Raw genomic sequence first — 12,979 nt, 5'->3', positions numbered from 1 at the left:
GTGTATGTTTATGGGTGTATGAGTGATGAGTGAGTGAAGAGAGTGAGCCCCACTTTTTCGGAAAGTAAAGCTTTTTATAGACTCTATGGGGATTTGTTGAAACTGTTAATGTTTGAAGCAATTGTAAAATAATTGCTAATATATCTGTTAACAGACACCCTTAAAACAAAGCACCTGTCCCTAAACCAAAGACAACAAGGGGGTTTGAACATACATTTTGTATTATTTGGGGGGGATTATAGAGCTTTGTAAACTTGACTTATAATATATTTCTGTATTTCTGAGAGATGTAAAAACCTACTTGCAGCAATGTCCACTCAGTCAACAGTTTAGCAGTCTACCCTTTACTGTAAATGAGGTGGACAAATAGTAGAAACAGCTTTCAGTATAACGTAAAACATTACGTTATTACATTAAACAGCAACACAAACTTAGTTTCCAAAATTATAAGACAATTAAATCAACATGTCTTTAATGCAGTTTCAACAAAAACTGAACATTATAGTCTTTGTGAAGGTAAGATTTATTGCAGGGCTGTTGTATTAAAGGCTATTAGTTTTATTAGGTGTACCAAATGAATTTGGAACTACATACAGAAAGAATGATGACAGTTGAGGAGGGATCAGACATCAAAGCCAGCCCCCTATCGATAATGTGATGTTTCTAAAAAATTGTGCAAATAAAAGCTTGATGGTTACAACTTACACCACACACTATAGTATAACTCAACAGTTTAGCTGTCACTGCAGAATAATGTACAGTATTTGGTTTTGTATGCCTTGTTCCATATTGATGTAAGGTGATTTTCTAATACGCTGACAACATGGAGTTGCAGAACAAGCATTTTTTCCCCCACTTCTGATAATGACTCTCCCTCGCCTCCAGCCTAGTGCGCTGTATGCCAATTATACTCTGGAACCTAAAATTGATATTGATCTTCTGGTCTGAATTGATGATTTAAAGGTAAACGCACTTCCCAAAATGTCAGTGTTCTTTTAATAGAAACTGGCATTAGGAAATGTCCTCCATTAATACAGCCAAGGTATTCATTTTTTTCCCCTCGCATAAATGGCCCCATTCAATGTATAAGGACACACATTTGTGGTTTAAGGTGCATGTCATTGAAAAAGCCTTTAGTTTGTCTAGCCATCAGTATGGCACCACTCAGGATGTGAAAAGAGGCTTATCAAGTTAGAAAGATTGCATGACAGAGGGCTCCAAACAAATCAAGCTGTCAGATTATTGAGACACGTTTGGTCTGGGAGAGCAGAACCTGCTCTTCAAGCAGAGGGGGGCAGAGGACAAGAGAAAGTGAAAAGATTAAAGCTAATGCTTTTCCATTCAATTCTCAGTCAGTATTTATAAATCAAGATTAAGCTGTCAGATATAACAATTTATTTTAGACTGGATTTTTTTTAATGCTTCAGCCCTTATTGAAGAAAGCACCTACTGACTTTGACATGCAAACTGAAATGAACAGGATATTGTCAGGTGTCTAGCTCTGTTCTCAGGATCAGGTTACAGGCTTAATGGGTTAAACCTCTGCAATAGACTCTTAATTCAATTCAGTGCTGAAGAGAGCCAAGAGAGTAAGATAAGTCTAAAGCAACCAGCAAGCAGTCCTTTTCTAAGCAGTGAATCAGACAACATAGCAAGAACACACTTGCTGTCTCTCGAATGTCTGGCGGCTGCTGCTGCTGCTGCTATAGTGCTGTTGCACTGGCAGATGGGATTGAAACACCAAATGTTGTTAGGTTATTACTAACAGATGCCTAAAAGAATATTCTCACCTATGATGAAGTTGTTTGCTCGAAAATTATATAGAATTTTTGAAGAGGAGTAACGCATTCAGTGACACCAATGTAGGACAGGCAATACAGCCCAGTTAAATAAGAAACTCCTTTGGGTCTTTTTTAGCATTTATCTGATGGTGAAGAACTTTACAGGGATGGATGAATTTCAGCACCGGCAGAAAGAGAATGAATAATCTATCAAAGTAAGCTAAAAAAAAGACTGCTGTAACTGTGTTTATCATTAAAAACTCTGTGGTGAATATTTAAGGAAGCTAAATGACACATTCTGTCAGCATGACATATGTAATGTGGCATCTGTAATGTATTCCCAATAGACTGGTACATGTCATAAATCACAACAAAAAAAGGACACATTTATAATTTAAAATACAAATAGCTAGAAAGAAATTACTCTGTGAATTCATTGTACCATTAATGTTGCCATTATGTTGGTTGGCATTTACAATCACACTGCAGGCAAAGCTAAAAGAGTAAGTCATGGTGAATAATATTGTGATTGGACAGGAGAGCCAAGAATCAAACCAGCGACCCGCTGTACCACCTGAGCCACAACCCACCCCATGTACCAGCACAAAACTTTTTTTTTCTTCTTTCATTCATTCATTCATTCATTCATTCATTATTCTGATATCACACCAACCAGGGTTATGGTTGGTGTGATACAGGGGTTCAAGGTTGAAGGAGGGTGTGGATGGAAAGGTTCAAAGTAAAACTCCACTTAAAGACACTCCGTCATAACAAATCTGGATCTCTCAGTTTGGTTTCACCACTACAAAAAAGTTTTTTAATATGACAACCTTTTACAGACTGCCAGAATCTGGCAGACTGTAGCTGCTTGGCTGAAAAAAAATCCCAAAGGAGCTTAAAGGAAGGGTGCTCCCTCTCAATCTGTTTGATTATATTGCAGCCACTTTTCACTTCAAACTATTAGTCAAACTGTCAACTCTCATACATAGATAAAAACTGAATAGCTAGTAAGACAGAATGAACATAAGAAATTTGTCACAAGAACAAAAGTTACTGTGTTTAGATGTACCCCATAAAGTCTAATGCAACATTCCTCATGGCAATGGGAGAGAGAATTTCTGGAAAAAACAGCTGGTCTGTATGGCTGATCTACTTGGAATCTACTAAGAGATGGAAATAGAGACACGTCAAGGCTTATGTTACAGATATGAGACTGAGGTCATCACAGTGGAGAATCTAACAGGATTCTTGCAAGAAGTATTTATGTATGCAGCTGTGAACACTGAATTTATTAGCCAATATTTGATTGTACTGTCATGTTTTTTTAACATATCCCTGACATTATTTATCATCTAAAGTGTGTAAAGTTATGTCTTCCCATGTTTATTATAAACAAAAATAAAAACGTATTCCTTGATAGAAATCGCCAAATAGATTAAACTGATTAGCAGACATGAAGTTCAAACCATCTGACACAGGAAACATTAAGTTAAGAAGAAGATGTAAATATATAAGCTGTTATACTGCGTACTGTTTTATAATCCTCACGTCATTCGAAACTGTGCCCCTGTAGAGTGCTGGCTTGACAGAAAGGATGCTGGGCTGGCTCTGTCAGAGGTTATCACCATTCTCATGAGTCATTTGTCTGGACTGTCCAGCCTAGAAAGACTCCCGTAGGCTCACAGGAAGCGAACATCAGCTGGTTTGGTTATCAGACCTCATGTCGACTGTAACTATAACTCAGAAAACCGTTCATGAGTTATGTAATTAGGGTATTTTATCAATAATCAATCTACTATCTGTGGAATTGTTGAGTAAAATAAAATACACAGCAGTTTTTAAAATGAAACTATATTTGACTTGGGAACAATTCTGACAGTATCGACTAAGTTCTTTCTGGCCTTTTTCTTTATTTTATCAATAAACAACGTTGTTTGTGCAATTACAGCTGTGTTTGGAGCAAGGCATAGCAAAGAGTCTGCCCTCATAAAAACCACATAAGTAACCAAAACACATACGAGTTTCATTTTAGTGCAATCTTTTAGACAATGGCTGCATTTTGAATGTGTCGCCTTATTGGGGATGCAGCAATTTTTCTTTATTACTCTCGCTCTTTCTTTATTTATCTTTCTTATCAATATAAACAATATATATAGTTGGTTTCCATTTATGTCCTCTGACATTAGTTTACATCATAACCATGTGCTTTCACTGCTACACTGACAGAAAATAGACAAATTGCCCGAAATCCACTGAATAAAACAGCATGTCTCAAGAAATGTTTCAATGATGTGAATTATGTCACAGTTAGCTGCATCTAAAGTGAAACAAATCAGAAGTCACTTAAGGTTACTTGAGGCCAGATGCCTGAAATATGGAAGCAATTATTTTGACTTAAGCTTTTAATGGTACCATCATTTTTCTTTCATTTGAACAAAAGATCCAAACTTTTTTAAATCAATTTTTATTATTTACTAATATAGACAAAGTCATTCATGTCATGTTTGTATTTCATGTTCTTTCCAGATATTTACACAACCTTAAATCTTTCGTCTGTCATCAGTCTGGGGTGTCTTTAATGTCTTTGGTTTAACTTTTAAAACAGGTGAGAATCACATCAGTTTACTTTTCTCTGCACTAACCTATTTAGGGTTACCTTTTAGGTAAATATGATTGAGTTTAAGCCAAAGATATGATGCAAACATCAGTTGCATTTCTGCCCTTACACAGCCTCACACAAGCCCTCAACACTCCCAAAGGTATAGGATGTAAGGTAACCAAGCTTTTGCATTGAAGCTTTCGTCAAACCTTTAAACACTAACTTCACAGAACTTATTTAATAGTTTTTTGTGATTTAAAAAAAAAAATCCCATTTCTTTATCACTCTTTGTCACTTTACCCATTTAAAACAGTTAAAACAATCTGATTAATAATCATTATCTAAGACCTCTACCAGATGAGACAATGTCAAATAAATCTTTTTGATTAGGGGCACCATGTGCTCACGCTCATCTCATCTCATAACACCAGGGACCCTCAATGAGATTTTCAGAAGGAAACATTACTATATATGTATCCCAGATGGATAGGATTATAGCAAAAACAGTCTCATATGGCTTAATAGGCAGGGAGGAAACTATACTGATGGATATGGCAAAAGGCCTGAACTGTAAAGTGTATTCATTAGTGCCTTGTTGAAATAACTGTGGCGTGTAATTATGTATGGATGATTAAAAGGGGTGTAATTACCTAGACTGCTGACACAGCTGAAGCCTATAAATCACTGCGTTTTTTGGAGATAAAACCTTTGGCTAAAAAGCTCAGCCTTGCAGTTCCATCTGGTTTTCATATGCATATCCTCCAGTCTCATCTCACTGAAAACAATACAGTTAACTCCCTCCAACTGTCATGTTATGTAATCTTAGTCAGTGAGTGTGTGGATGTTGTCAAGAGGTTTGCTTGTTCCTTTAATTGAAAAACAAGCACACATCATGAAGAGACTTACCTGCTTGCCCTCTAAAGTGTACAGTCTCCTCACAGCTCCAGAGTCCAACTTGATTGCATCTGTGATGTCAGTGAGCACCTGCTCGAAGGAGTGCGCCGTCTTCTTATTGAGCAGTATCCGAACCGCCTTGCGGGGTTTGACACCGCTGCGGATGACGGTGACTAGCTTGGGTTTGATGAATTCCTTGGACTCACGTTGCAGCTCATTCTTCAGTGGGATGAGAGAGGATAGGGAGCGTGATGTGCCGGTCTTGCTGCCCACTGACCAGTTGGGGTTGACGTTCTTGGTGTAGTCCACACGCCGGAAGGGCTCATTCGAGGCACACACGTAACTCTCGCCTGGAGATAGAAATAAGGTGGAAAAATTGACATTGAAAACATGGATCTCTTCATCATCATCAGAGAAATGCTGAAAAATGTATTTCAATTAAAACACATGCTACATCATTATTCACCTCACACGTATAGAATGCACCATAAACTACTGCGTCCACATAAGGCGAAACAGAACAACAAAGAGTTAACATTCTTCAGTTGAAACAAAAAGGCACATTGAAAGGCCAGGCCAGTGTAACACTGTCCTCTCTCCCTTTCAGCTGTTGAGCTGCTGCATTGGACTTCCTCCAAAGCAAAGCATTTTGTTTTATCTGCCAGCATTCCATTCGAACAGTTAACACGCAAATGTTTCCCCTTAAGAACAAAGTCATGTGACAAGCACAGGGGCTTGGCCGGTAAATGAAAACCACAGCAAGAATGTCTGTGTTGTGAAGGCTGGATGTTCAAAACTCAATGCTAAGTAAGAGAGAGAAAGTGACACATACTTTCTTCTCATGCTACATTCATCACAAAAGTATTTAAGTGTCCACAAACACATGAGCATCTCTCAGAATCAACTTGTGGTAAACAGATCAAAGACAAATGATATACTTTACATACTGTAAATTCTAATTCTGTTATAGCAAATTTACTTCGTTCAGTGAGGATATTTACAGGGAAAATAGCTTATGGTAAATAGTTAATTTTACTGACTGAGAATAAAATCTTTTATCTGATGTGTGTCAAGACAAACGAATCGAGCTGCAGTGTAAGAAGATCATATGAGACTGTGTCCCATGATACCTGGTTTTATTAAGCCTGCAATTAACCAAAGGCTAATTAAAAGGCTGGGCCACAGCTGGGGGGACTGAGATATGGTTGAAAACTAAAACAAAATATAACTGGGGCCGTCATCCATCCGGGGGCAGAATACTGAAATGCCCTCAGATGGTGACTGGTGACAAGTCTATTCCCTGAGGTGCAGAGATCTCAGGTGCAACATCACTCTGTGGTGTGAGGGGAGCACCAGCCACCCACCAATGGCTGCTGTCCTCATGTGGACAACAGATGAGGTCAACCTTAACAGAGCTGTCTAACCAGTCCGGCAGCTTTTACTGCAGTGGTCTCACAGCTGTCAGCAATCAAAAACCAAGCAATGGCAGTAAATCATAAATAATAATTTTAATGCAATATAAAACTTATAGTGAAGTAACCCCATGATTTAAGGATATTCCCAGCATGTATGGTCATCTGTTTTGCTGAAATAATACATATTCACCACTGTAGTAAAAGGAATTGGACCAGCAAGGCCAGCACACTATGGGTTTCATACATACCCCATACTGTAGGTGGGGTAATTTGAAATTGTTTGATGGTACATTCATGATACAGCGTGTTAGCCTAAAGCCATAAGCCGCAACCAATTAAATCATTTAAAAATATTCATGACTAAGTAGCTCCTAAAACTGTGATTTATTCATCAAAAATAATTTAAATAAAAATGTAAAAAAGGAAATTCTCCAAGCAACAATAACATATCTTGGTTCAATTCAATTGATTGGCACAATTAAATAAAAACTGTGATTTTATAAAGACAATGAAAATGGGACTTTGTGACCTTCCTGGTGAGTATTTTCATTTTAAAAGTTGACATCTAATTCAGCCTCAAGAGTTCAACTGTCAGCTAGCCTTGGAGGCTATATTACAATATTGATATAGGGGACAATAGCCATTTAGCTTATGGCCATTAGTGGCAGCACTAAGAACAATACTACATATACTATAGTCTGAGTGCTCTAGAGGGAGCTTTTTCAAGTCTGAGATATAATCAGGGTTATCTTGGCATAGGCTTGGAGATTAAATGTGTATAACAGAAAGCCTGCATAACAAACTGGGGGCATGGAGCTTGTGAGGTTTGTTTTACCAGGCAAAGAGGGTGAAACAAAATGATATACTAAGGCTGAATTATGGAAAATGTAAGATACAGTGTAGAAAAACTTAATTTTACCAGTTGGTGGTAATAAACCGCTTGTCTTGCACACTTGCTATTGTCCCAACTAGAATTCCTTTATCAGCATGTTTTTTACCCCCACAGCAAACTACAAAGCTCTTTCTAAACCCAGTTAAGAATCTGCTACTTCTTTCCATAGTTTTCACAAGCACATAAGTTCAATAGGATTTTTCCGCAGGCTTGGGTCAGTCCACTTTAGTGTTTAAAAGTTTCTCTGCATTTTCCTCTCTGTACTTTTGTAGATTCTGTGGTTTAGAGTTTAGCTTCACTCCTGTGTTCCTGTTTGTACTTTTCGATATCAGCCTTATGCCAACTGAACCTTACATTAAAAGCTTTGTTATTGGTGCTATTCTAACAAAATCAGGCCTAATCAACCAGATATGGTCATATTCTACACTTTTAGGGGCTCATCAAGGTAAATAACTTTACAGTGTTGTGCAGTGGAAGAAGAGTCGCAACTCACAGCCGTTCATGGCATGGCAAATACCTCCCCCACTATGGAAAAACCCTATAACTTAGCTCAGTAATCCCATCCAGCGATAAGGGGCACATATGTGAATGGTGCTTATTGGGTTTCCACACAAAAGAGCCTCAGCAGGCCTCAATCAATGGAGGCAGACTGCTGAGCTGTGCAGTAATGTTCCCTCACTCTGTCCATTAGATGGGTGAGTAAACAAGGATAGTACAGTGGTGCTTGGCCCACCTGCAGTACATCTGAGTTTACCCCAATCACTTACCCCTCATACTATGAAGGCATGCAAATAGTTTGTTTATTTTTATGCTTAGGTCTTTAGATATCTGCCTCTGAGACATCTGTCACTACCACAATACAATTGGATTAAATGGCAATTCGAATGAGGCGTTCACAGTATTACAAAAAAATCATCAAATTCGCACCTTGAAAACTCAATATGAATGTGACCTTACAGAGTCAATGTCCTGGTTACTCAGGATAATCCACAAACCGTTTTTGAGAAGTATTTTGTAATTAAGGTAAAAAAAACCAAAAAAACTTCACAGTGAGTTCAGCGAATTGTCCAAAACAAATAGGACACTGATGTCATTGTTGTTGCTGAGGGTTTGAAAAAGGTAACTTCCACATGCTTTAAGCACCATGAAGGGAAATTTAGGTCACCTTTCTGCTCACATGAGATGGATGGTAGAGATGGGGGGAAAAATCTCATATTTATGACTTGCTTAGGAGTTCATGTCATCAGATAACTCAAGACGCTTGAGTGATTGCAGAGTTGGTAGTGTGACGGTTAAAAGTATTATTAGTATCCATTAAATTTGGTTTTAATCACCCTGAATGATGGACTGGCTGATGTGAGACCTCTCAGTTTATTTGGGTTTCAAGAACTTTCGCATGATGTGCCATGTCAGACACACTGAAGCATAAAAGTCAGTTTTCCACGACTTGGATGTTGATGTGAACATTGTTTATAAGTCAAAAACTGGTGATTACAATAACTAGGATTTGGCATTAACATTGCATCAACTGCAGACATCTCAAAACCTAGATTCAGAAAAACAATCTGAATTGCTAGACAGAACATGGGGTATAATGATTCTGGACACAGCCTGTGATGTATGCCCATAATCCTCATTTTGCAACAATGTCCTGTACATCTGAATGCAGAGTTGCAGAGGCAGAGTGCTCTCTACCAGATCCAATGCACCAAAACAACCCCAGCTCAACTTGCCAAACTAGTGATGCTACAGAATTCAGATCAGGCGCTGGCCTAAATCTTCCCCGGTCACTCAGGGGATGGGGCATAGGAAATGAGTGTACCACAGAGTCTAAAGTTTTAGGAGGATGTGAGATGAAAATAGACCAGTATATGAGAATAATGATTGCAGTAAGAGTTTAGTGGATCCTGAGTGTGTGTGGCAGAGCAGTAACCTCTCGTGTTAAAAGAGGATTGCAGGCAGGTCACAGCACAGACAGACACACACCAGGGCTGAACATGAAGATTAACTTATTACCGAGAGGTCACTGTCCCTGCGGAGCGAATAACACTGCAGGAAAGTAAAAGGGGAGGAGAGGGCTGTGCCCCATTTGTGTCTGCAGTGTGCGACTGCCTTTGATAAGAGTAAAACTTTTTTATAGTATAGTTAACCTGTATGCTAATACTTCCAGCAAGCTGTTTAGAGACTCCTAACATGACTAAATTAATTATATAGCTGTGACTGCAGGAGACATTCACCAGCGGTTATTACTTTTCAAATTCAACTTTTACTTTATAAATGACTTTTTCATCTTAGTTTCCAAACTTTTATTACATTCATTTAAACCCATTATTCCCCCCCTATACTGCAAGCAATAAACAGATACAGGATGGGGGAGGGAAACTTCCATCTTTCAAGCCCCAAGGGTGAGATCATTTTTAAAAGACTTTAACAGCCAATAGACCACAAATGGAGCCGCTGCAACAACACACTCATCACACATTCATTGCCACGCAGGGCTGCATTAAGAGATACACAAGGCACGTTTAAGCCCACACAAAGTCAGCTCGCAAATACATACTAAAGAGGGGAGCAAGTGAAAGAGATAGATCAATGGACACGGATGCACATTAGCAGAAGCCTGCGTGGAACTGAAGCTGCACTGTCTGCCTGCACAGCACTGGGTCAAACATGTCAGAAGAGTTATGTCAATGATGCAAATGATGTGAATGATGCCAGGGAAGCCGTGCATTGCATCCATTATACTGTAACTGTTCTTCAGGGGTAAATGGATAGATTTAAGGAGAGTAGATCTCTGCACTGATGTCAAAGTGAGCTTTTGTCTGGCGGACAGAACTTGCCTGATTGCTACACAAAGTAGACAGCATCAAAGTGCCAGCCCTTGAAATGTAAATTTGTTCTGAGTGACCTTTTAAACTTCTGTTATAACTCGCCTTAGGCTATAGTAATGTATATTTACATAGTCCATTTAACCAATGCTCAAGGCAAAATCTAGCTTTTATAAAAATCAATTGCATATCTGAACCAATGCACATTATCTATCATCAATAAAACCAAGTATTAAGCCTCTCATGGTTTGTGGTCATATGAGGTGGTTGCTGCATTCTTCATCACCCTTACCCTCTACTAACTCATCCAGACTGGTGATCTTCCTGCCTCCATCCAACGCGTATAACGTCCGTACTCCTTGAGGAAGGTTGACATTGTCCGACAGGGACCGTGTGAGCTCCATGAGCAGAGCATCCAGAGACCGGAACCGGTCGTTAGACACCGCATACACCATACCCTTAAAATATTTGTCTCCATTGCGATAAAACCGCATTTTCCGGGCTTTTTTCTCGGACGTGAGGGACTGGAGAGTGCGTGTGCGGTAGAAACTACAGTGCGCACTGTGCGCAGGGCTGGGGACCAGACCGTTGCCTCTGGAACCTGACTGGGACCCGGAGCCAGAGTTGGTCCTCGGTATCCGGTGCGGCTTCTCCCGCTCCTCAAAGTGTTCAAATTCAATACTTCTGCTTAGCGACATATTGTCTGCCTCTTTCTACTGTAGACTCTCTGTTTTAAACCAAATCCCCAAACAGAAAAAAGCTACTTTTATCCAGAGAGCGCCGGGGGGTCGATGCGTCCGCAGCCGGAGGAAGGAAGGAGGATAACACGTGTGTGTGTGTGTGTGTGTGTGTGTGTCCTGTCTCCACTTCCAGTCCACAGTGAGACTACTTGCTGCACCGGCTGCTCCTTACAGCTCCCAAAAAAGGAAACAAGTCAAGAAATAGTCTTCAAGTCCACAGAAACTGAACCCGGTCCTCACTGATCCGATGAATTGATTTGTCTACCTACACAAACACAACAGGAGCAGAACCCTGATCCAAACGCCAGCTCGGGATTATCCAGCTGAGAATGTGTCGAATAAGGAGCAGTTGTGTTTGACAGACATCGCAGTGGACCTGCAGCTGGCTTGCAAACAACGAAGATTATTATTTTTTTTTTTTAGAAAACTTGAGCGGACCGCACCAGACACCGCAAGCCGCCTCCTTCTCCACTTCACATCCTCTGTGTGACTGGTCGGCAACGCAAGCTGTCAAATCAATGGATAATGAGAGAGAGAGGGAAGCCCTCCCTCGCCTCAGGGTCCTAATGCTCTCTATTGTTCTGCTAATGTATGCAGGGCATGGAAACAATGAAGTTTATACTCATCTTCACTGACCTAAAATGTGCTCAAACTTTTCAAACTGAAAAAATACCAAAGAGAGTTTTTTTTTTTTTAGATATGATGCATACCTCTAAAGTCTGCAAAGTCTAGGCCGAGGCTGGAAAACCAAGTATTGATACAGTGATATTAGCTACATTATTCATTTGGCAGATGCTTTTGTACAAAGCGATTTACAAATGAAATGTTAATATTTATTAATGTTATGTTTATTCATATTAGCATATGAATAAAACATATATCTTGGTATATTATATTAGTATAATAATAATAAATACTGTTTGCACAGTGGCATAAAAACATCTCATTCTAACTTAACAAAAATACAACTATTCTTCTTTTCAGGTGATTATAATGAAAACATATTTATATATATTTATATTGTATTCCATTTCTGCCTATAGATCCTCCTAAATGTTACACTCTGGACCTTTAAGAGATGAAAGTTGTTGTTTTTCTGAAAAATAATGATATGCTTTTGAGCCAGTTTCATACCTTCACAGGCTAAATAAAAGAAAATATAAAAAAAAATTCAGTCAAATTAATTACACTCAAAGATTGGTGGGTTTCTATAAACACACACAGTATATTTGTTATGTAGTGCACACATTTAAAGATACATACATAGACAGACAGTTTTGTTTGTCTCTTAGGGCGTGAATACAGTATGTCTGTGTTACAGAATGCAGCAAATACTAAGATGGACTCTGTATGTCTGCCAAATAGTGAGCCGGGATTATACAGGGCAATGCCAGTTTTACTTACCACCTGATGGGTTCCTCGCCACCATTCTCTGCCAGCATCTTACCTTCCTGCGTCACCACCTGGCACAGCACAGTACCGACCTGAGCCACACTGTCTGTCAATGCAACCTGTCAAAAAAGCAGGGCAAGAAGTAGTATGGGCAGACTGGGGATGAGTTAACCCACTTTTCAACCACAGTATAGCCTAATTCCTGCAGCAAGTGCAACAGAAACTAATAAGTCTATCTTTGTCACACTTTATAAGCACTAATTAGGGACAGGCTAGTTTTTAAAGGCCCACCAATAACTTTCTGACCATAAAATCTACAGGTAAAGTCACATATATATTAGAAGGGGTTAGAGGTTAAAAAAATAAACAGCATTTTGTGTATTTGAGCTGATCATAATTTGAAATACAATACCCTGTTCTATTTTTAATGCAATATAA

At 39.1% G+C, this 12,979-nt stretch overlaps 1 protein-coding gene across 6 annotated transcripts in view; it reads right to left on the bottom strand.

Annotated features, from left to right (window-relative positions):
• The window catches only part of dclk2a (doublecortin-like kinase 2a), a 40,759-nt gene extending 29,142 nt beyond the window's left edge, over positions 1-11,617 (bottom strand). For all 6 annotated transcript variants that reach the window (XM_035660742.1, XM_035660744.1, XM_035660743.1 and 3 more), the window contains exons 1-2: positions 10,702-11,617; positions 5,287-5,624 (exon numbers count right to left, since the gene is read on the bottom strand). In XM_035660742.1, the coding sequence (XP_035516635.1) occupies positions 5,287-5,624; positions 10,702-11,107 (744 nt within the window). In that variant the 5' untranslated portion in view covers positions 11,108-11,617. The remainder of the gene's footprint in view (positions 1-5,286; positions 5,625-10,701) is intronic.
• Positions 11,618-12,979: the final 1,362 nt, after the last annotated feature.

Source organism: Morone saxatilis, unplaced genomic scaffold (genome assembly GCF_004916995.1).
Source record: "Morone saxatilis isolate NCDOM2014 unplaced genomic scaffold, NCSU_SB_2.0 Contig17, whole genome shotgun sequence".
NCBI classification, from domain to species: domain Eukaryota; kingdom Metazoa; phylum Chordata; class Actinopteri; family Moronidae; genus Morone; species Morone saxatilis.
Note: the sequence above shows the minus strand (reverse complement) of the source record. Positions and strands in the feature narration are given on the sequence as shown.